The sequence below is a fragment of the Aulostomus chinensis genome, chromosome 16 (assembly GCF_037954235.1).
Source record: "Aulostomus chinensis isolate RoL2024-O1b breed Wild chromosome 16, RoL_Achi_v1.0, whole genome shotgun sequence".
NCBI classification, from domain to species: Eukaryota; Metazoa; Chordata; class Actinopteri; order Syngnathiformes; family Aulostomidae; genus Aulostomus; species Aulostomus chinensis.
The window spans coordinates 6,536,454-6,559,621 of NC_141335.1; the positions used below are offsets into that span (position 1 = coordinate 6,536,454).

Consider the following 23,168-nt stretch of genomic DNA (forward strand, 5'->3'; position numbering starts at 1 on the left):
GGGACTGGCCCGTACGGGGATCGAACCCGCGACCTTGGCGTTATTAGCACCACGCTCTAACCAACTGAGCTAACCGGCCTTGTCACACCGGGAACTGTGACGTCATCATATCACTGTCAAAGCCGGCTAGTTTTCTGTCCACCCTTGTAATCCTTGTTAACCTTGTAATCTTTAATTTTGACAAGACAGCCGCGCAAAAAAATTGTTGTTAGTATTCATGAAAACGAAAAGAAGAAATTAAATGAGTCAATAAGAATCAAAATAATTAATTAATAAGCAATTAATGATATAACAGCACTTGAAGACGCGACACAGTAATATACATGATGATATGACAGACCTGTGTGTCTTGGTTCAGACACAAGTATTTATTTGATCGACGTCCATGTGTAACTCATACTGATAACTCATATGTAATAATCCCTGAGACCTTCTTTCAATCAACAGTGTCGTGAAGGTAATCCCAAAATAACCTAGTTGGCCCGTACGGGGATCGAACCCGCGACCTTGGCGTTATTAGCACCACGCTCTAACCAACTGAGCTAACCGGCCCTGCTTTTGTGTGATGGTGACGAGCTCAACAGAACAGGGAACCACGCTTTCATACGTTTTACTGACTTTCAAGAATTAAAGATTTTAAAAGCTACAGACACACGAGAGCGCCATACTGAGGTGACATAAAATAATGCCATTGAAAACTAGAGACATTTGCAGTTATGTAGATGAAAGCAGGTAAGTCCCACTTGAAGAGTCTTAGTATTAACTTACAGACCCTGATCATCATCATCATCATCATCATCATCATCATCACATCCATTTGTCATCTACCAGGGTTTGAACAAGGAATTGAATCCAAACCTCCTCAGTGAATTCTTTAATTACAACACAAGATCGTTTTTCCTTGAGCAGCAAAGTAACATCTCCCTCTGCCAGTGGAAAGAAGAAAGAAAACACTTTCAAGCTATTACAACAGATCTGAAACCACTGGTGATAAAACACTGTACAGGAACTTGTGACATCCAGCTCACAGTAAAGATTTCATCATTAGAACGACAGAGATCCTCAGCAGATCCACATCAGGACATCCCGATCACCTTGAAATGTTTTTGACTGAATCGCAGGTGATTAATGAAAGTGAGTCTCTTTTTTTGGGGGGGGGGGGGCGTGGTCACGTGATCAGTCATGACTTCTTCCTGGGCTGGTCACAAAATGGAACATTTTCTAGAAGAAGACTGTCTCTGGGTCGCAGCACTGTGGGAGTTCACACATGAAATATCAGAAGAGAAGACGAAAAGATTCCCGGTGTACATATTAAATGCATTCATGTTCCTATCTAGAACAGCGACAAACAAATAAAAAAAAAAACACAAAACAAGATCAAGCTCTACTCACAGAGCTTATTTTCGTCGACATGCTCCATTTGAAGCACTGACTGTCGTAGGACTGTTTCCACATCGGAGCCCATTTGGATCATCTGTAACCAGAGAAAATGGAGAGTTGTAGAATTAAAACAGTTTAGGGTCACAAAGGTCATTCAGATGTTGCGGCATTCTAGCTGTTGTCTTCCTGCTGAAGCAGCATCTTCAGGGATGAATATTAAACCGCCTGCAAAGCCGCACTGACACAAACATTACAACAAGTCAAACCCTCTGTCTCCCGGGTCAGAACAGTAACTTTAGTAATTCATCCATGAGGTCAAAACAACAGATAAGAGCTGATGACGTTTTGCGCAGCCAAATAAAACATGGAACCTACATCATTAACAAGTGTTAAAAACAGCACGTACCTTCGCGATGTTTTCTTCCGATGTTTCATTTTTATTTTTACGGAACTCCTCGTTGATCTTTAATCTTGCAGCTGTATGGGAGAAACACAGTCATGGATTTGACACTCTTGAACTGGTTAGCTTTGGTTGGTTGGTAACCGAGATCAAACATTTGTTTACTCCTAATAATCAGTCAACCGACCCAGCGAGGATACTAACCCGTCAGTGCTCTGTCGTCGTCTTTGAATACAGCTGTTCTTGTTCTGTGCAGAGCTTTAAACACGCGTAGCACCTGCATCGACACAAGACGGTTAGCTTGTACCGACATCAACACTGAGTTCTGTACGCTGTCTATTAGCTTTTTACAACCAGGCTACGCCGTTAAATTAATTTCCGTCACAACATTAATTCATGGAATGAACTAGCATTGGCAGGTATTGTTTGACTGATGTTATTTGGATATGCATGACCATATGAGTGCCTCACCTTCAAACGTGTTCCCATCTTGTCTTCTTTAGCACTTCCGGTTTGTACAACCCAAGAACCAATCAGTAAAGACTCGAAAAATGACGCATATTATTAGCCAATCAGCTTTTAGTAGGGTTTGGCATCTCGTCCCGTAGAAGCGCGGACGGGCGGTTCATCGTCTGCGTCAACATGGCTGATGAAACAGCGAAAGCGCAGGTGGCCAAGCCGGGCGGAGATACAATATTCGGGAAAATCGTCCGCAAAGAGGTTCCTGCGGACTTGCTTCATGAAGATGACAAGGTAACCATCGCTTATACGCAGTATGACCACACTGCACCACAGCGGCGTGACTCAGGGGGGGTTGGCTAATGTTAGCTTCGCGCTAGCTATGCAGAACGCCTCCTACTATGTTGTATGCATGAGAATACTAAAGTGAATGTGTCAGTAAGTTACTAAAATTAACTACCTGAGTTATGTTTGAACAGAACAAAGGCGAAGAAGCTTCCTAGCCGCAGTTTATTCTGTATGTTATAAATCATGACGGAGGTAACGTTCGTGGGAACTTGCACGGTTGAATTTAAGACCCATTACAAAATAGACATTACAAAGAGCTATAAAAGAATTGATATTGAATGGGTTTAATAACAAGTAATTGGACACCCTCCCTTTTTTTGGTTTCCAATATCGTGGAACAGCAGAAATGTTGCAGAACAGGAAAAAGCCTGCAGCAGAAATGACTGTCGAGTTTTTTCATATCAACACATTCAGCTGAAGTGGAGTTTTCCAAAATTGCGTTATAATCCTAAAGCATTGTTTTTGTGTTTCAAGTGTGTAGCCTTCAATGATGTTTCACCTCAGGCTCCCACTCACATCCTTGTCGTGCCAAAAAAGCCAATTGTTCAGCTGTCCCAAGCAGAAGACAGCGATGCTGGGGCAAGTAGCGCGCGCGCACACACACACACACACACACACACACACACACACACACACACATAACTTTCTATCAGTGGCCGCTGGATGGAGTCTTATGCGCATCTGTCTTGTCTTCCAGCTGCTGGGTCACCTGTTGATAGTGGCAAAGAACTGTGCTAAGAATGCGGGCCTGACCAAGGGCTACAGGATTGTCATCAATGATGGGCCTGACGGAGGCCAGTCGGTCTACCACATCCACATCCATGTCCTGGGTGGACGTGGCATGAAGTGGCCCCCCGGCTAATCTCTGAGTTTCTCCAGTACAGACCATCCTATCAGCTGTGTGTCATATCAGGTGTCTTAACAACAACAAAAAAACCACACACATAATACTGTTATTTAGTCCAAGTGCGTATGCAGTCATGGGTAAATGAGCCACTCGTATTCTGGATGTTCATCAGTGGTAATAAAATTCAATTCACAAGAACAGAGTTTTGTCTTTTTTTTTTTCTCCTCTTGGAATCAACCGCTACTTTTTCTCTTTATCTTTTTGTAAATAACATCTAATTGTCCTACAACACAGCTTAAGTCCGCAAAATTAACGGGAGCCAATGACATTACACCACAGTAATAACTGGGCTCCAGCGTTGCGTCTGCACAGTCTGAGGTGGTGTGCTGCTCCTGTACTGGCCTCATTAAAAAAACAAAACAGGTGTGTCCTAAAATCTTGCACTGGAACTAGAAAACGTGCTGTAGTTCTGTCTTAATTAACGTGTACTTGACTGCTTTACTTTTATCCAGAGAGATTTTTTCCTTTCCTCTGATTAAAACTGCCCTTCCTCCAGCTGTTCCACAACCCAGCATCAGTAGCAACATCTGGATTTTTAGAACTACAGTTCAAATTAACAGCGGTGGTCAAAAATAAGAAACAGAGAAACAAGTGAATGGCTCTGATTTATTACCAGTAAGAAACAATGCAGACAGTGGAACAAATATAAAATACATAAAACATCCACAAATTATTAAACAGAAAAAAAATAAAAATAAATAAAATGGTGTTTTCTCTTTACAAAAAAAAAAAAAAGACAAAAAACACTGGTCAGATGACATGTAGAATTTAAAAAATAAACATGTACCTAGCATTCACAGACCCCTAACTTTTTGTCTTTTAAATGGGAGGAAACAAATAAAACAAGTAACACAATTAGAGGTTTTATCTGTACAGACAGAAGGCAAGGCATTCACTTTTGATAGATATCATTCCTGTCAAACTGTGACATCTGACGCAGCCTTACATCTCTACTTCTGCATGAAGGAAAATCAATCTGATGTGCAAAATAAGAAGTTTTTTTTTTTTTGAACAACTACATCTTTTTTTTTTTTCAACTTCTTTTAATCAATGCCCTTCTGTAGTCCAAACGGGCGCTTTCAGGCATCGCAAAAACATTTTACAGTACAGTTTAGAGAGTGGGAAATGAACATCTGGCACCTAAATTCACTATTGCAAGAGTCTCTAAGTACTAATACATCGCCGTTAAGTAATCTTGCTCTAGAACACAGACTATAAGCTTTAGAGAAATTCAGAAAGTGGTTAGTCTCCATCGTGAGAGGAGCAACAATGTCACTGAGGAAAAGCTTAACTGTACTGTTCTGTCTGTAGTTCTGCAGTATCTGTATGCTGGAACTTCCCTCCTTGGTGGAACAATGCACCTATATACACTGATATGAAACTGTGTCACAAGCTAGATTGGTCAAACAGCTCGGAGCAGGTGATATTCTACACAGATCGGTTCGGAAACACAAATTCCATCAGCTTCTTCATGCTCAGGGTTCAAAATTTTAATGAAAGAAAATGAAACAAAAATTTTGAGATGGGTCAAACATTAAAAAGTATCTCTAACTACATTGCCGGTATCCAAATAGTATAAAATATTTACAATTCGTTTTTTTCTCTGTAAATTTTTGTTTAGGTTAAAATAGAAGTTAAAAGCTCCGGTGTGAGTAAAAGTAGAAAATAAATCCAATTATAAATCATAGGACACTTGAGTGGATGTAGTATAGCAAGAAGCTAAGGGCACTGATCCTCAGCGGCCAAATTAAGATAAGGCAGCGATGATTACAATAAAATATGATGGAGTCATTCAGAGAAATAGGTGCCTGTAGAGGAAAGGTGAGTTCCATCAAACTGCAGATGGCTCTACTGTTAATGAACCGCTTACCTTTGGTAGGTCACGGTTGTTACTGTAAAAATACCCTTCAGTAAAGAGATACCAACGAGCAGGAAGACAGCGCTCAGCTCTGTTCTGTACAGGCGACTGGAGCGACAGGAAGGAAACGAACGGGTGGATGAAAGGACAGAGCTGGGGAGGCACTATGAATCCGGTTCGAATGACGGTTCAGTGGACGGACACTTACTGAATAATAGAAAACTGCGATTCTGCCTGCTTGATTTGTGAACTAACTGCTCCTGGTATATTGTGAATATGTGGTTGCTTAGTTAAGGCTGCTGAAATATTCTCTGTACTGAACAAGTGCAAATAAATTATTGCAGTGTAAATAGGTCGTTATTTGTGAATGGTATTTTACAAAGCGTTCAGTTTGTCTGAGGGTACTGGATGAGTTCTCTATTATTCCAGGGCACAAGGTGTGTGTGTGTGTGGGGCGGGGGGGGTTCTGCTGCTACTATGGAGGATGTTTTATTTTTTAAGGCATGTCCTTAGAGTAGGAGGGGTCCAGACACACGGAGAAGACTGTACAACCACAGATGTGTGTGTTCGCTGAGAGAGCAGCAGCGTCGCCTTCAGTCCAACGGGGAGGCCAGTAAGCATGAACAGTTTAAAAGTTGAAATGCTAATATTAGAAATCTAAATCATTCAAGAGTCGACTTCCTTTTGAGAGTATATCCATGATGCATCAGTTGAAGCACTTCATTTCTGCCATGTTGCTAAAATATGTTTATATCATAACCGTGATCCTAGACTGGTAAAGTCAGCAGAATGTTCTGTTGGCAAAAAAACATGTTTCTACACCTGCCTCATCACCAGCCACCTGCACTCAAATCCAGACTTTATTCACATAACCTTGATTTCCAGATAACTCTCTGCTCACTTCTGTGCAATAGCTTCCTCGCCACTGGGCCGCATGCGACTGAAAGGTAGTCCTCCGACACCCGCCAAGCCGAGACCTACAGAGACGTCTCGTGCGGGGTCCTCTGTGGTGGCAGAGGAGGACTGGACCTTGGTGGGAGCTGTTGGTCCTCCGGGCCCAGGAAGAATCTCTGGCAGCAAGTCTTTGGCTGGTTGCTGGGACCCGGGGCTGGTGGCGGAGGGGGACACTGTTTTGGTTTGAGGCTTGGTGGGGGTGGTGGGGCTGGTCAGGCCGAGGCTGGCCAAGGCATCCAGAGTCCCGTCTGGGTCGACCATCACGTTGATCACTGACAGAGTCAGAAAAAGATTGTAAGTGAGTTGGTGGACACTCCCCTCCTTTATGTTTGCTATCAACTAATGAAAATGAACGTGAGTCTTCTTTACCTTGAAGCTGCTTCTCAACTCTCTTCAGTTCCAGCAGTATTGAGGAAATCTCCTGCAGCAAAGACAGATAAAAATACAGCTATTGGCTCTTCGTATTATTTTGCCTCATGAATTCCGCTCAGAGGGAGATTTTTCTGTACCTTGTTAGAGGTTTTCAGCAGCGGTATGTCGCTTTCTGCTCTCAGTTTGTTCTCAATTTCATCCCAGTTTCTATCTTTGTCCTTAAACAATATCCTGGAGAAGAATAACACAGACACATGTACATTCACGGTGGAGTTTGCTGTACAAAAAAAAAGAATGTAAGTTGCAGTTGCAAGTTTAATTACCTGATTTTTCCTGCAGTTTTGTCAACAGAGTGTCGGATCTTAGTGGACAGTTGAGAAACCGAATTGAGCAGGAGGCTGTCCAACACCGCCTGAATAGAGAGAGGACACGTGTCATAACACAAAGGGGTTTCTGTGGGAGTCTCCGTGTTTGTATATTTGTGTCATGTGACATGAACTCTCACCTCCTCTCGGTTCCAGGTGCGTCTCCTCAGAGCTCTGGGTTCCAGACTGTCAGGGGCGCGGGGGCGGTGCTCCACAGGCTTCCCGTTGATCTCTGGAGCCTTAGTGGTTGAAATGACCGGAGGGATCTTCCTGAAGTTAAGGCTCTCGTCAAACACCCGATCCACCAACTGGGCAAAACAGGGATAGATGTAGAAGGACATAAGGGGAGGGGAAATTAACTCAAGATTTTATATATATATATATATATATATATATATATATATATATATATATATATATATATATTTTTTTTTTTTTTTACATTTCTGTGCAGGTTTTTTTTCTGTTTTCTTTTGACAGATTAAGGTTAAGGTTAGAGAGAAAGGAAGGAGGTCTGGACGGTCACATTAGGTCGACAAGCTCTATGATTTTAATCCAACAGTATTAACGTAGAGAATATTTTTGGGGAGAGTGGAATGTTAAGTACAAATATAATGGATGAAATGCTGAGGCGTGGGAAGGTGGAGTGGGTCAAAGGCGCAACAGAAACAAACAAACCTTTTTCATGCTCTCCTGTATTTCCGGCTGCGTGGGGCGTGCAGGGCCTACCTCTTCGCGGGTGTCGATGGCTGATCCCGGGGTGGTGGCAGCGGTGCTGACGGTGGTGCTGGGTGCTGTGCCAGATGAGCTGACTGAGTCAATCTCACCAGCCACATCGTGGATCTCGCGGGCCAAGATGGCCAAGTCCTTAGCCAAGTCCTGGCTGATCCTGCGCACACAGGGGAATAACCTGTTAACCATCAGAAAGGGTTCTTTAGAACGCAGCATCTACATTCACATGCAACCTGTCATCAAACACAGATCATGACATCATGACGACTGCAGTCACTGTAGATCAGTACCTGGCTATCTCCTCGCTGTGAGCTGTCCAGTCTCTGATGTACTCCTCCTGCTCCTTCATGCGGTGTTTAATCCCCACTCCGCCTGGACCCGTCATCATACCAGAGCCTGCGCTTGGCGTACTTCCAAGTCTTGAACCACGGTGTGGGACGAGATGATGAGGTCGCACGTGGGATCGCCCTCCGTGCTTTGGAGAATTCCGGTTGGAGCCAAACTCTTCTTCTGAGGTGGAACCGTATTCTGGCGGCAGACGTCTCCACCTGCTGCTACTGGACACTGTGATGGTGACGAATACACGATAGCTTAGTTTAGTCATTATAGCAGAACTTTATTCCATCACATTTGTTATTCATGAAGTTAATAAACAAGCTTGTGAATATGAGAGGCTTTGTTGCTGCGGTAGATCCAAGATGATCTTGCTTTAGTCTGAGAAAGTTATAACGCTGCACAAACTGAATTAGTAGTTCTGAATATCAGGGCAACAGATCATGGAGAAGGGTGTTTTGGAAACGAACACAAAGGTTCATACATTGTTAAAGACACCATGGTGTTTAACTTAATGTTCTGGTAACTGTTATGCTCTGCAACACACTTAATAACATTCCGCATTCCGAAGGTCATGGACGAGACAAGTTGTAAGGAGAATTGTTAGAAAAACACACTGAAAATAAAACAAACAGCTATGAACACAAACCTGGATTTATCTAAAAGCACCCTGCCTGAAAACAAAACATCAAGCTGCAGCAGAAATGTACAACCAATATAGAGCCAGGATATGTTAAACTGCTTCGCACACCAGCTGCACCATGATGAGGCAACGCTCTACCAGCCCCTCTGGTCTCTGGGACCGAGTAGGTGTCTTGACCACAAACCACCACAGGGCGGCGCACTGTTCCAACTACATCTGCTGATGGGTTTGGCAGTTTGAGCTCCAATTTCCAAAATATTTAACAGAAGTAAGAGTGTGAGTAGAGCATTTGGGGCTTCATCACAGCATTATGGATGTAAGGGAGAAGCCAGGGTTATCACTGCAACATAACCAGACCTGGGTCAACATACACTGATGACTGAAATGTCCCTAAGTGATGTGCTAACAGTGCGTAGGCATGCTTTTAAATCTGGTATAGTCCTTGCATTTCTTAACAACTAGCAGACAGCTTCCAGGAATGCTTGTTTTAAACTGATCCTTTTCAATATGCATTACCTTTACAAGTGGTGAATATCTCATTTTGACATGAAAACTCTTCCAAAGCTAGTTTGGTAGCAGTTGTGAGTGACCCAGGTCTGACACACAAACACACACAGTCCTAAGAAGGTTCTACAGTTCTGGTACAGTACCCAACTGCTCTTCCTCTGCATCAGCGCCCTCAGGTTCAGGCTGAGAACCCTCTGGACAATGAAAGCCAGTGCAAAGTTTATCAAAACACAGTGAGAATTATATCAGACAATGATGATGACACACTGAAACATCATGAGGTAGGCTTGACTCGATCCCGACACCACTGGTAAAATAAGACAGCCTGGTGTAGAATTTACTTCCCCTTGCTCTAGCAACACAAGAGGACACAGAAATGATCAGGGATTCATTTGGCGTGCTGACCTGTGGGTGAACAGTATCCAGATGTAGTGGTCTTAGACTTGGTCTCGTTCAGTTTGGACACGCTGTTGGCTCTCATTCTGGGAGTTAGCCTGTTTTCTGTGGGTGTTGAAGAGCGTAAGCCAAGACGCAGAGCAGTCTCAGCTGAAAGGCGGGGTGAGGAGGTGGAGCTGCGGGTCATTGTACACTCAGAGTCACTGCGGGCTGATATGGAGCCCAGACGGTTCCTACGCGGCTGAGCCAGCATGTCCAGTCGCGACAATCCCTTCCGACCAGATGGGGGTTTAGAGGTGGAGCTGGTGGTGGACACCTCAGATGCTACAGACACTCTGTCTGCATCAGCCAAATCTGTGTCAGATGTATCTCCCAACCGGGCACGGCGGAGAAGGGAGGCTCTGGTGGGCCGTGGCTGAGGCAGCGAGGCCTGCTTGTTCAGTGACGAGGTTGTGGCTGCCTGGAGGTTACGGCTGGTTTTGGAACTGGCAGACGTCTTAGTGGACCTGCTATCATGTTTGGCATTGAGGACATCGTCTGAGCCACGGCCATGTGCGGAGCTCCCAAAACCTGGTCCAGAGTAGGTCTCTTGGTCTGATGAGAGGATGTCAGAAATGGGAAAGGAAGAAGTCTGGTCATCATCAGTGAGATCCAGGGAAGGCTGGCGTGCTCTGTAAGAAGATGGCTGAACTGAGCGGCGTGCATCAGCTCTGCTTGTGGCTTCCCCAGTTCTGGTTTTAGTTTTCCTCTCCAAGCGTTCACGTGCACTGGTGTTAGTGGTGCTGGTTTTGGAAGTCGTGCTCATGTTGCTCTTCTCCCGGTGCATGCTGCTGAGGGAACGTCGTTTCTGTACACCAGCTGATGACTTCCCCTCTGCCTCTCCAGCCACATGACTTGCTGTGCTGGCTGTGTCCACGTCAGACTCAGGAGAGATGGAGTCAGTCCGAGAGGGGAATCCGTACCCCGCACCCTGATTGGTGATCCCAGTTTTACTACTGCTCTGGTCTAGTTTGTTTTCATCTCTTAGTTTGGCCTCCAAGAACGCCATGACAGCTTCCGTGTCCTTCAGGAGTGTTGCCGTGTCCATGCTCCCCACTGAGTCGCTGCGTTCGCGCCCGTTGTTGCCTCTGTTGATGCGTGGGATGAGTTCTGAGGGTACACTGGCGCTGGGTTTCTCTATAGTGAAGCTGCCCTGTCGCACAAGAGGCTTCCCAGACTTCTGTCCTCCTTCTCCTGCTCCTCCTCCTTTCCTCTCCTCTGACCTCTTCCTCCGCTCAGCACTGCCAGAGGTCCGTAGAAGACTCTTGGATGGAGAGGAGGTGGAGGTTTGTTTCCGTTTACTGGTCATCTCGCCGTCTTCAATGGGAGTTGGGGACTCGCCGTCTCCCTTGTTCTCTTTCTCCTGGGGCTCAGTGTCCTGTTTCTCCCCGATCTCAGACCTCAGTCCTAGAGGTTTGGCACTAGATTTACTCCTGGAGTCATCCACCGGGAGCTGGGGGAGGGTCCTCCGCTTGCGATCAGACAGACTGGAGGACTCAGACGTGTCAGCTCCTAAAGAACAAAGAAAAAAACCCTTTGAAAGTTGAAGTTGATGGGTGAAGTGAAACACTGAACTGCGTGTTCCGGAACTTTACAGGTCAAATGCAGTGACTATGTACCTCTCTCTTTGTGCAGGAAGGCAGCTGTCTCTGCCCCCGAACCTTCTGGATCTGTTCTGGTATGATTGGCAGCTAGACTTGCCCACTGAGAGACCCAGCTCGAGTCACCGGGAAGACCCTGAGGGGGACACAAGAGCAACAACCAAGAGGGAAACATGAATGAGAAGCCAGAATAAAGACAAATAATATGTGAGTGAGACTGAGATTCATTTAGAATGTCATATACAGTAATGGACATTATTTAGTCTTAAGGAAATCCTTTTATTTCAATTGTCAGTTTTTAGAGAAAAACTGAACAGTCTCCCCTCATAATACTTGATGAAAGACACCCATCTATATGGCGTAAAAGACTTGGTAGAAAGGCTGGTAATGCTCATACACACTGCCCCCCTTCCTCCTATGTGACAGCCTGAGGGCAGAATGTCTCTCCTCATCTTCACATGATCTAGGTCAATCTCTGGGAGGACTACACCCATGAAAAGGCGAGGGGAGTCGAGCTGTCAAGTCAAGGGAGAGACTGTGACTCACATTACTACACTGAACCACGACTCTGGATCCACCTCTTACACACCATTGTATTACACTAGACTGAGACATACAATAAAACAAATAGGGTCCCAGTACTGTTTCAAGTTGTGGGGTTTTCCTAATCCTATCACCATTAACATTTCTGCCTCACCAGGAGATCCCTTAAAGGCTGTTTAATCACGGTTTTCACCTCTTTCCCTTTCTCTCCAGTTTCCTTTCCCCCTCCCTGTCCCTGGAGGTCTGATCGAGTCGAGGAGTCCTGGTTCTGCTGCACACCAAACACCTACAAACACAAGAAATAAAGAACCGAGCAAACATGATGAAAACAGTAACAATGTTCTACAATCCTCCTGATGAATAAAAGTGAGCTGAAGAAGATGCTGCTGAATTAAAGCAGCGATTTGCACTTGATAGTTGAGTACCATGGCAACACAGAGAAAATACACTCTCTCCCTCACACACACATACACACACACACACACACACACACACACACACACACACACTGTGTAGAAAAGAGAGAAAGAGAGAGCGAAAGACAGCAGTGTGTGAGCTGTGTGCCAATTAGTGTGTCAGCTAATTACAGGAATTAGCATAACTACACTTCCAGTTTTGACTGTGATACATTCAGACAAACGCTGACTAGAAACACACCCCACTAATTATATCACTACTCTCTCAGAAATAACACCTATACACAACATTTAAAGGGTCATGTGCTGCTGTAAGTACTGAGGGATGAAGTAAGCCTGTGTAATAGCCTTTATGGGCAACAACTTTGCTTCCAGGAAATAAGTGGATATACTTCCTGTGCTCAAGTACGGTGCAATTCATGTGATTTCCCATTTCAGAATTATTTTAGCTTATTCTACTGTTTCCGGTTTATACCAGCGCATGGAGGAGGGTTGTGCTACAGAACAGATGCAGCAGTGTGAAACTCAAAATGTTTTTCAGTGGACCCTGGAGCATCTTTCAGTAAAAGAGCCCAACGCTTGATGGAGCAAGTCTCCTCAGGCTGTTACAGAAGCATTAGGTTGACCAATATGGCAGGAGGGAGGAAGTGAGTGGTGGTCACTCAAGTCAACCAAGACATTCTGACTTTCTTTTAGTGGCCACGACAAAAACCTACCACAAAGGACGACTAAATCTAAAAGTGCAAACTAAACAAGTAATAAAAAGCCTGATTGTGCTTCATCGGTTCTTAAATTTGAGTTATCGCAGAGTTACATTTTTGCTAACATGATCCTACCGTGTCTATCATGCGCCTGGCCTCCTCTTCCTCTGGGTTCCGGTTCTCCAATTCGATAGTGTAGGTCCCCTTATCACTATGGTCATCCTCTGCCTCCCCTCCGGCCGTCCCTGCTCCTCGTCCCACGATTGAGGTGTCCTCACTGGGGCTGGTGGGGCTACCCGTTGCCAGCCCAGTGCTGGCTGAGCTCCGGCTGATACTGGGATCTTCAGACCTCTGCTTGAGAAGCACGCGGGCAGCTGTTGGGGCGCCTGCAGTCACTGTGGCGGGTATTGGAGCTGGAGCTTTACCTGAATGCAACGCAGAAATACAACTATTAGAAAAGAATTGAGGATTGTAATACACAGAGGAGCAGCAACGACTAACTTTTGTGTACTGAATATTCAAGGTATTTTCTTTTATTACATGGATCAAAAGATTTGAAAGTATTTCAGCATTTACGAAAATTTCTGCGGATTAGTGTTTTTTTAACTTTACTTTGAGATATTAGAATAGATAATAAGTCGCCTTTACCTGAGTCTGAGGCCAGGGTAGCAGAGGTGGAAATGCTAAAGACCTTGGGGTGAGAGGGCGGTTGGGGACACAGGCCCTCCCCACCAGCTCCTCCCCCCAGCAGTGGTGCAGTCTGGGAAAATGAATATGATCGACGCTTGCGAGGGTTTTCCTCGTCGTAGAACTCGATCATGAAGGCAGCGCGGGTGCCAGTTGTTCTGGACCCACTCACTGATGTGTTCACCCCTCCTGTTCCTTCTCCAGCGCGACTGTGAGCTGCTTTTAGACGTTCCTCGAGGGCATGGCGCCGGTTGGCAAAACGAAGGCCCAGACCATTCTCAGAGTCACTCTGGGTACCATCTTCATGTTTGCTGCCTGACAAGACACAAAATTACATTGAGCTGAGCTGATGCCACAGTTTTTTGAAAAAGCCCAAATGGCAAGAGGGAAAGAGGCATACCTTCTTCATATTAGTATTTCACACTCTGGTACACATACTGACAATTTACATTCAAACAGATTATTAAACAGATTATACACTGGCTGAAGTTGTTTTACTGCAACGTTACTGACTATCAGTTGTATTTTTCAGCAATAGATGGTTGACAAAGCAAAACAACAGCTACGGTTCTTCCATAAAGATACAATGAAGCAGTTTTGTTCAGAACAACATTGTATGAACTGTTCAGAAGTCTAATGGAATGATGCGACCACAGCACAGAACTCCATCTCCCTGAAAGCACATGTACCGAGGAAACTGCGACTGGTAAACGTTGACAGTTAACCATTACAGCTACAATGAACAACAACCTTTCCACTGTGGCCTGAACCTAGTTGTTAAAGCATCAAACAGCTGGATTACCTACCACCTTACTGCTAGTTTTACATTGTTATCAGTCTAGGTCGACTCAGCATGTCCTCTCAATGTTGTGCGAAGGCAGACAGTGTGTCACGCTAATCCAACCGCCCACTCTACTGGCCCTGCCTACTGAGATGGAGGGGGGCATGGAGGGGAGTCTGGATGGGTGCATGGAGGGGGGAGGGAGAAAGGGCTAGGGGATGGAGGAGGAGGAGGAGGAGGAGGAGGAAGGGAGGTGAAATGAGACTCAAAGAAAAGGGAAGGTTCGGGGATGGGGGGGTGAATGGGAAAGGATTAAGTGGGAGAAAAGAAAATGGCAAACTGGGAGAGTGGGAATTCTTTACTGAGGGAGGCTCAGGATCGACGATTGCCAGTTGCCACTAGAGTTAACAGCCACTCACAGCCAGTTGAGGAGCTACCAGCTCGCTATCACTGAGACACACAGAGCGACTGATGTAGTGGATGATCATCTGAAAACATTCACCATCACTCACTGACATGAAAACCCTACACAGATTCAGAGTGAAATGTACACCGTCCATCACACTCATTGGGAAGGGATACATTCTAAAAAAAAACACTATTCTCCCATGTGTCAGCAAACACTTTTAAAAACTGGAGAGCAATCTTGATCATTGTAATTGTAATCTATAAAAAAGAAGTGAGTGCAAGAGATACATGAATTACTAGATTTACTTCCATGGCTGAGTAGTTCATCCTCAGAAGTGTTTGATGCTTGCTGTCACTTGACTCCTGTTTCGGTTGAGTCTTTGCTTTAAAATGAATGATTGTGTGTTGTATAATGACAGCAACAACCGGCTTGGATATAATTGGACATGCGCTGAACAACAAGGAGGTGTTATCAATCCCGTCATTTAATTTAACGAAAACACCTGCAGAGCTACAAGCAACCCTACCTCATATTGGGTTGCTCGTCACAAGATCATGGTGGAAAGTTTCAAACATGTGAGAGGACAGCCCTGAATGGCCACGTCGCGTGACCCCTGTGGTAGAAATGGTATTACCAGAGTCTGGCTGTTGGACCCATTCTACTGTTGCAGAGTATTCATATTGTACAACTGTAGTCAGAAAAAGTAAGCCTGAAAAACTGGTTTTATAATTAATTCCAGTGCTATGACAGCGCGAGTTGAGCTGGTCATGGTGACAATGCCACTGGGGATTTCAGTTTGAGCTTGAAACAAAATGCATGCAGGGGTGTGAATTTTGAAATGCTGAAGTGATTTTACTTTTCTAAATCTGTCCCTCACAAGTTCCTTAACTTCAATGAAGTACAATCTGAAATCCCTCTAGAGCCCCTTCAATTATAGTTGCTACGCTAAGATATAACAACTGCAGCCTGAGGCATATTTCTGAGTTTGCCGCTCATTTGTCACATTCCACCAACTACCTCCTCTATCATTACAGTCTTTTGTCAGTGTTTGGAATTTAACAACGCATACATTTCATTAAAAAGAGAAAAAGACAGCATAAGGGGAGCGAGAGAGGAACGCAGCCGTGCGTTACAGTAGCTTGATAAGCAGATGGAGAGAGACAGGTCTTTCATGTTCTGTCTCCCAGACAAAGGAACCATTGGCGTGGCCGGAGGAGAACAGAGGTGTCTGTGAGAGCCCAGTACTCTGCTCCACTTGCCCCGCCATGACTCAGAGTGGAGCTGGCCTCTGCCTCCGCTGCTGGCTGCCCGCCCATATATACACACTTGAGCACTCGCCACAGGGATGCTCTTGCTTTACATGCATGTTCAGCCTCACAGACATGCACGGATTAAAATTGTACTTTCTATGAACATACAATACAGTGCAAACACAAGACAAGTGAAGTCTAACCTCTGTGTGTCTCTTAACCTTTTGATTTCAGTGCTACAACTGTACATGTGGTACTGATAATGAGTCATCTCGCCATTTCAGTAACTGTGAATCCTGCAAGGGTGAGAGATGTGGATCTTAAGATGTCCCAGTCAAAGGACAGCTATCTTAACAAGCCATCCGAGTTATTTTTTAGGACAAGAAGACAAAGACTCACCTCTACGCTTCTAAATCAAAAGCTTTGTCTCAGTTGCCTCTTCTCTGTTTCCTTGCTAACCCTCTTCTTCTTTCTCTGCCTAGTAACTCTACGACACACCCAGAGCACATCTCACATGCCTCCTCGCACACGTTTCAAGCACACACACGCAGCATACACACACACAGGACAAATTTCAGCCACACAAAGCAGTACATGCTTCACACACACGCTCACATTTACACACACACACACACACACACACACACACACCCCTGCATTCTCCAAAAAACACACATTCACCGCCATAGCTTTATATCTGAATGCTGTCTTTTCCTCCCATCATCTGTATCACTGTTACTATAACAACTATTCACAGAAAACTACTGCCACCGCTGCCGCCTCCTTCGCCGCCTCCCTCCCCGCTATCGACGCAGTCCAGGCAACAAGCCTCTCTCACTCTCTCTGCTTCCTGCTTTTCTTTGTCCAATCAGCTGTTAATGCTCTCAGTGCTGCTATCAGCATCCTCAACCTCCTCACCCTCACATTCCTCCTCCCCTCTGTACCTCATGTCCACAGCTGGCACCAAAAGAGGCTTTCCATCCAGATGTCAACTTGCCCTCTATCCACCTCTCTTTGTCCTCTTCCCACCCTTCCTTTTTCCTTTAGATTCTCTCTGCCTGCTTCAGTCCAACTATTTTTTACTTTTTTCAACAGAGCACAAAAAAATGGTAAATGGACTCAATTTAAATAGCGCTTTTCTACCTTAGTAGCACTCAAGGCGCTTTACAGTGTCATCTCATTCACCCATTCACACACACACTGATGGTGAAGGCTGCCATGCAAGACACCAACCTACTCATCAGGAGCAATTATGGGTCCAGTATCTAGCTCAAGGACACTTTGACACGGTCACAAGGGTACGGGATCGAACCAGCGACCCTTTGGTTGCTAGATAGCCACTCTACCCCTGAGCCATGCCACCCTCATGCTCAAACAGCTCATAACAAACAATTGGAAACCATTCAGCACAATTCACCATCAAAGACTGCGGTATGTAGCAGGCAGCAGTCAGTCAGACCTAATCACCCATTATGTGAGCCACTCCGTCACCCAGTTGACAAGCATGTAGTACGACCCAACAAATAAATTAGCTTGCCTGCTTTTCACTGCTGCCAGAGAGATTTCCATTTTCATCAGCTCCTGTTTGCGAGACCCTCCCCCTTTCACATGTCAACAACATCATAAATTACCTTCAATTTAATTAACCCATGACCAGCCATGCCATGGTCATTTGTAGCTTAGCTTAGCACACAGATAATTGTCTTAGCTCCCATCAAACCCCGGCTCTCTCTAAAACCCAGCGGCAGCAGGAGCCAACTCAGCAGTTAGCAGCTTGCAGGTACAGGGAACAAAGACAAGCAGAGAAGCATGAAATTTACAGTGGTGGCAATGTCAAACCTCACTCCGAGAACACATGGCAACAATCTGACAATAAAGGAAAAAAGAGAGAGAGAAAAAAACAGGCTGCATCAAGCTCTTAACTGTCCGTAATTCACAAGTGTGAGTTGACTACAGTACTGCTTACTGGAAACACCGTATGTCTCTGCAGGGTGAACTGCACTGTGGTGCTCATGCTAAGCCTTGCCATTAGAGGGATACAGAGAAGAAAAAAAAAAATCACGACATATCGAAGATATATTGTTCGTACATTAATTTACAAAACTACATGGAGAAAAATGTCAGTAGAAAACATCCTCTACCTTTCAGCCTTTTGAGATGGACCGGCACGTCGCTCTTGATGCTTTTACTGTCCTCCTCTGTTGACTCGCTGCGAACTAGAGTGGGGTCGTTCTGTGCCAGCCAATCAGCCACCTTACTCTCAGATGCCATCATAGCAGCTTGTAGCATGCTCAGATCTCTCCCCCCTGCCCCTCCACTTCCTGCTCCACTCTTCTTGGAGCGAGATCTGTGATGGTCGGGTGTGAATTTTGACACATGGTCCTTAATGGTGACTTTCCCTGGAGAAGTGTTGTCAAATTCTATGGTGAAGGACGCATGACCTTGAGCTGTGGAGTAGAAATTGCAGTTTTGTCACACTGAACAACTGAATCTAGAGATGCTTACTGAATCACTTTTAAAATCTGTAGGCACGACTCACGGCTCTGTTCAGACCAAGCACATCGGATCACAAGTGTGTATCTCACTTGCACATATGCAAATAAATGATAATTTTTTTTTCAGGTTGCACAAAAAAAAAAACATTCTTGCACTGTCTGCATGAAATCTAAAAGGAGAAGAAACTTAAAAAGTTCTCTGCTTGCCAGCAATCGGATCACAATGATTCTCGTACTTAAAGCTGTCCACTTGTGAGCAAATCACCCAAGACACATGTTAATGCCGAGTTGAAACAGGAAACAGGATATCTTGGGTTGGATAAATAAATAAATATTCAGTTCATATCTGTTCAAATGCAATCAAATCAGCTGATGATGGACTGACGACTTCTTTAAAACAGTAGTGGCCAGAAAAGTGGCATCTTCCTGTTTTGTGTTGTAAACTGATTTCCCTTTGGAGCAAAACGATTCAAACAAAATGAAAAACAATATTTTTACTGTGAATATACAATTATGCTACCGTGACATTACATAAGTAATGATTTTCTGAAGTTTTACAGCTCTGCTATTAAATTGATGCAACGGAACAGAAAATAAATCACTTTAATTAAGGGGTTCAATACACGCACGCGCACACACACACACGTATCAAGGTCTTGATTAATATCAAGTGCATAGTGACTGTGATGATCTTATCTACAAGAAAACAGAATAAAATGTGACGGTCACCTGCGGTGGCAGTATCCTTGGTGGGAATCTCATGGATGCCATTATTGGCCACATGATTTTCCTTGGTAGGTATCTCCAGGTAGCTGGAATTTTGGCCGTCCTCTTTAGCTTTCTCTCCTCGACGAGCCTCTTTGCCGTCTGAGGTTGAAAAAATAAGAAAGATTTTCAAGTTTTTGAGTGCTACTTTTAAGAGAAAAAAAGGTGCAGGTGAACTATAACTGGTTTAATTGTTTCCTAAGAGTATTTTTTTAAATAATTTTTTATTTTTCAGCAGTGATAGAGTACAGTAATAAATACAGACATTGTCTAATGTGCCTCTAAACTAAATGTATTATTTTAATAATATAAAACCCCAATAATGTCATAGAGAATAATTTGTTAATAAAGGTCAAAGGTCAAGAGAGACCCCATATGGTTCAATTCTGGTCTGCTCGTCTTTGTCTCGCCATTTATCATAATTACTGTCTCCAGGGGAAGGATGGATCCTATAAACTAGAAACACTATATTATATGTTGTGTGACAATGTTTCCTTCTGACTCTCATATAGATACAGAAATCTGCAAATAATATAAAGATAGTACAAGAAGATCTTAAAAAGCTGCTTCACAATTTGGAGAATTTCTTTCTCATCTGTTAATACGGACAAAAGGATCGTCGGTGAGACCTTAATACGACAACTGAGAGAAGCCATCTGCTTCATGTGGGGGAGCAGCTGTCAGAACAAAAGTCAATAAGAAACACAGGAATAAGATTGATGTTGCAAAATATGATCTATAATAAATTTGTATTTTATGGGAAATAAAACCTTTTAAAAGGGTGTATAATTGTGCAGGGTGAGGCCAAACAGGATATCGAACTTCAGCACTAAAAACAACAACAACAACAACAACAACAACAACAACAACAAAAATAACTTTTTGGACTCGTCATGAGATCAAAAGTTTCCATCATAAAGTAATCTACACAGGTAGCATTCCAAAAAAGATTTAACAGATAGAAAATGTGTCAATTTTAAAGTTAAACATGTTGAATGGTGCTTAAAATGCAAAAACTTCACAGCGACAAAAACACGGGAAGTATTTGAAACCATAATAAGATATCTGTCTTCCTGTATTTCAAAGTAGCTGAAGGGTAAATAAAAATCAGCATTTCCGGTGATATCACCAGGAGTCACATGGCTTGTGGGGGAAGTACAAACTTTCACGATTAAGTCCGATTTAATTTATGTCAGGACTTTAGAGACAAAACTTTAAAGTTAGAAGTGAGTGAGGGTGCACTGCTAATCGCTACTCTGATATGTACTTTATATTTTTTCTAGTTGGCTTATCACAAACAAGCTAAACCTGGGATTTATAGAATCAGCTTTAACATTACAGTCTAATAAATCCAAAGATTAAAACCCACAATGGACACAGCATTACAGTTTAATGGCCCACTGGAATATGAAGCTATTGAACACATCCGCTGTGACATCTGATGTCACATTCCAGCGAGTTAATGAATAAACCTAAGGGAAGCTGATTCAACTTTTAAACTTTTTATACACCCGATCAGTCAAGACTGTATGGAAATAAGAGCCACACTTACCAGAGAATTAGGAGTGGTTAGTGAATGATGTCTGCAGTGTAGAGTGAGCGAGAGGGCTGTTTTGAGTGTTTGAGTCGGAGTGTGTTTATTGGGAGGAATGGGGGAGCTGGTGTAGCGGCGTAACCAAATCAGCCTTAAGAGACAATACACAAGGAGGGGGTGAAGGGTGAGGGGTGAGGGGTGGGGGGGTGGGGGCTCCAACAACGCAGCCTTTTTACTGAGCAGGAGAACAGGACACACACTGAACTAAATGATACATGCACGCAACATAAAAACACGCTAAGAGAACCTCTTCCTGCTCTGAACCACTAACTGTTTCACTTGCAGAAGTTATACGTGATGTGAACAGTTGAGTGGAGTGAAGACAGAAACAAGTACATTGATAAGATCCTCTTTCACTGTGCAGCACCCGGAGTACTGTCACCAACAACACATCCAACCTCGTCAATTCTGTCTCTAAGTCAACATCACACTCACCCACTTCCATGACGGATGTAGCCAATCCCATTCCCCTGATTTTTTTCTTTTTTTTTTAAATGGAAAGCTTTGAGGATTTCAAACCACTCTGCCACGCTTGCACATATCTACTCCATAACTGACGGGAAAGTACTTTGCTAAAGTCCAAAGCAAATCTGCATGGAAGAATTCCTAACAGATAATTAAAAAGAAACTAAGTATTCCTTCTTTCTTTTTTTTTGGTAGTAAGGCTGATGAAGATGCTGCCAGTGTATCCATCCAGATGTGGCATCAAGAGATTTGAGGACGCTTCAGTCTGCTCCAGTGTTGCCGTGGGTAACCTCCCCCCACTCCTTCTGTCTACACGCGTCCACAGTAAACCAGCCTGGCACAGACTGATTTTATACGGCTAAGCTGTTTTACTATTGGTGTAGTCTCTAATCCTGTTACTCTCTCTATCCTCCACCAGTTAGCACGATCCCTCAGTCCAACGGCCACTACGCACACCAACAGACATGCACACACACAACATATATTTTCTGAAAACACCCATTGTGCGCACTTGAATATACATTGTGACATTCACCAACACACAGTCTGGTTTGCTGTTCCCCTTCAACACAAACAGAGCAAATACAGTGCGTACAAGAGCAAGAAGATAAAATAGAAGACAAAGAAACAGGTCAATGTCAGGGGGAATCCTTTCCATTTTGTTGTCAGACATTTTAAGTAGCAATTTTAGCGTATCAGAGGCCAAAACAAGCACTTTTAAGGGATGTGCTTTGAAACAATTTTCAGAAGGCATGTGCAACCGTTCCCTGCTGGTTAGAGCATTCTCACAAATCACCCGATGGATGCCCATAATTATTGTCCTTGTTTGTCATTTAAAACAAAAAGCAAGAGAAAACTGGACCCTGGTACCAACGTCTTTGTCAATTTAAGTCTGTTTTAATAGCTCATCGTCATGTAAGACAAATTACACAAAACCACTGTTTACTTATAGGTAGAATGTGATTGTCATTTATGGAAAGTTTAATGATTGTGATAATCCTGCAATACACAATTTTGCTCCCCTGAATTTTTTCACAATCCACTCCAAGCCAAAATGAACGTCAAGCCGAAATATCTGTGTAAAGTGTGATTTCATGGACATGCACAGAAGTGCCCAGCTTTATTAAACAGGAATAAGACGCGTGCGTGTGTGTCAGTGTGTGATGGTGTTGGAAAGTTCCAAATCTGGAAATCTCTTACCTGAGATGTCATGTTTTTTGGTTGATGACTTTGTTTCCTGTTTGAAGGAGTTCTCATCATCTGCATCCCCATCCCCCCACCAAGATGGCTGACCATAAAGCGGGGTCCCACGAGGCAGAGCAGTCACATCCCCTGACACAGATTGCACAAACACACATACACAAACACACACACATTTTAACCAATGCTCACAGGGAGAAAGTATACCATTTTTTGCTGCTTTAACTGTGGTGTGTGATGACTAACATGTTTATTTTGTACTTTGGTGGTGTTCATTGTGTTGTGTTGCCACAAAATGAACCCAGACTGTCTTTGTGTAAATGTGCGTTTGTCTATGAATTCCACTCTGGTCTGGTCTTGCACCACTGACCTATTTAAAGAACTTAAACCAGCAGGATGGACACATACGGACACACTCTACCACACAAGAGAGAACTGTAGCAAAGTTCCCCACTCAGATTCAAGTCATAGTGCCAAAAGATGTCTTATCCTGTACTGACTTCTCTCGGCTGTGTCACCTTCCTTTACATATCCTCTCTAATCTACCCCTTATCTTGAGTTATGGATG

At 43.9% G+C, this 23,168-nt stretch overlaps 3 protein-coding genes and 2 non-coding genes across 8 annotated transcripts in view; 1 reads left to right on the forward strand and 4 right to left on the reverse strand.

The window, feature by feature from the left end:
* Nucleotides 1-5: 5 nt before the first annotated feature.
* On the reverse strand, nucleotides 6-79 carry trnai-aau (transfer RNA isoleucine (anticodon AAU)). The gene has a single exon. It is a non-coding gene; the product is annotated as a tRNA-Ile (tRNA).
* A 399-nt stretch (nucleotides 80-478) lies between these two features.
* trnai-aau (transfer RNA isoleucine (anticodon AAU)) lies at nucleotides 479-552 on the reverse strand. Its single transcript has one exon. It is a non-coding gene; the product is annotated as a tRNA-Ile (tRNA).
* Nucleotides 553-859: 307 nt separating this feature from the next.
* Nucleotides 860-2,316, reverse strand: lyrm7 (LYR motif containing 7). Of its 2 annotated transcripts, XM_086181456.1 has the most exons (5): nucleotides 2,252-2,316; nucleotides 1,985-2,057; nucleotides 1,787-1,857; nucleotides 1,393-1,474; nucleotides 860-1,251 (listed from the first exon to the last, which is right to left on the reverse strand). In XM_086181456.1, exons 1-5 carry the CDS (start codon nucleotides 2,267-2,269, stop codon nucleotides 1,181-1,183), a joined length of 315 nt encoding a protein of 104 aa, XP_086037582.1. In that variant the 5' UTR covers nucleotides 2,270-2,316; the 3' UTR covers nucleotides 860-1,180. The 2 variants fall into 2 exon arrangements, with proteins under 2 accessions (XP_086037582.1, XP_086037581.1); XM_086181455.1 differs by lacking the exon at nucleotides 2,252-2,316 and having other exon boundaries at nucleotides 1,985-2,239.
* A 43-nt stretch (nucleotides 2,317-2,359) lies between these two features.
* Nucleotides 2,360-3,632, forward strand: hint1 (histidine triad nucleotide binding protein 1). Of its 2 annotated transcripts, none has more exons than XM_086181453.1 (3): nucleotides 2,360-2,533; nucleotides 3,092-3,166; nucleotides 3,285-3,632. In XM_086181453.1, exons 1-3 carry the CDS (start codon nucleotides 2,423-2,425, stop codon nucleotides 3,447-3,449), a joined length of 351 nt encoding a protein of 116 aa, XP_086037579.1. In that variant the 5' UTR covers nucleotides 2,360-2,422; the 3' UTR covers nucleotides 3,450-3,632. The 2 variants fall into 2 exon arrangements, with proteins under 2 accessions (XP_086037579.1, XP_086037578.1); XM_086181452.1 differs by having other exon boundaries at nucleotides 2,370-2,533; nucleotides 3,062-3,166.
* Nucleotides 3,633-4,086: 454 nt separating this feature from the next.
* Nucleotides 4,087-23,168, reverse strand: part of cep170aa (centrosomal protein 170Aa) — a 39,383-nt gene continuing 20,301 nt past the window's right edge. The window contains exons 8-23 of one of the 2 annotated variants that reach the window (XM_086181449.1): nucleotides 22,601-22,732; nucleotides 19,306-19,443; nucleotides 18,223-18,528; nucleotides 13,603-13,956; nucleotides 13,090-13,379; nucleotides 12,031-12,123; nucleotides 11,313-11,430; nucleotides 9,664-11,205; nucleotides 9,402-9,452; nucleotides 8,066-8,339; nucleotides 7,722-7,953; nucleotides 7,184-7,351; nucleotides 7,002-7,090; nucleotides 6,816-6,909; nucleotides 6,676-6,727; nucleotides 4,087-6,578 (exon numbers count right to left, since the gene is read on the reverse strand). In XM_086181449.1, coding sequence (XP_086037575.1) covers nucleotides 6,250-6,578; nucleotides 6,676-6,727; nucleotides 6,816-6,909; nucleotides 7,002-7,090; nucleotides 7,184-7,351; nucleotides 7,722-7,953; nucleotides 8,066-8,339; nucleotides 9,402-9,452; nucleotides 9,664-11,205; nucleotides 11,313-11,430; nucleotides 12,031-12,123; nucleotides 13,090-13,379; nucleotides 13,603-13,956; nucleotides 18,223-18,528; nucleotides 19,306-19,443; nucleotides 22,601-22,732 — 4,262 coding nt within the window. In that variant the 3' untranslated portion in view covers nucleotides 4,087-6,249. The remainder of the gene's footprint in view (nucleotides 6,579-6,675; nucleotides 6,728-6,815; nucleotides 6,910-7,001; nucleotides 7,091-7,183; nucleotides 7,352-7,721; nucleotides 7,954-8,065; nucleotides 8,340-9,401; nucleotides 9,453-9,663; nucleotides 11,206-11,312; nucleotides 11,431-12,030; nucleotides 12,124-13,089; nucleotides 13,380-13,602; nucleotides 13,957-18,222; nucleotides 18,529-19,305; nucleotides 19,444-22,600; nucleotides 22,733-23,168) is intronic. The other variant, XM_086181450.1, reaches the window with a different exon arrangement.

What these genes read in the sequence shown, in the direction of transcription:
- lyrm7 (XM_086181455.1), bottom strand. Translation starts at nt 2,093, where the DNA reads ATGTCGGTACAAGCTAACCGTCTTGTGTCGATGCAGGTGCTACGCGTG. An exon ending in CGGAAGAAAACATCGCGAAG is followed by an intron (nt 1,475 to 1,786) that starts GTACGTGCTGTT and finishes CTCTGGTTACAG; the next exon opens with ATGATCCAAATGGGCTCCGA. An exon ending in TGTCGACGAAAATAAGCTCT is followed by an intron (nt 1,252 to 1,392) that starts GTGAGTAGAGCT and finishes GAACTCCCACAG; the next exon opens with TGCTGCGACCCAGAGACAGT.
- hint1 (XM_086181452.1), top strand. Translation starts at nt 2,423, where the DNA reads ATGGCTGATGAAACAGCGAAAGCGCAGGTGGCCAAGCCGGGCGGAGAT. An exon ending in TGCTTCATGAAGATGACAAG is followed by an intron (nt 2,534 to 3,061) that starts GTAACCATCGCT and finishes TTGTGTTTCAAG; the next exon opens with TGTGTAGCCTTCAATGATGT. An exon ending in CAGAAGACAGCGATGCTGGG is followed by an intron (nt 3,167 to 3,284) that starts GCAAGTAGCGCG and finishes CTTGTCTTCCAG; the next exon opens with CTGCTGGGTCACCTGTTGAT.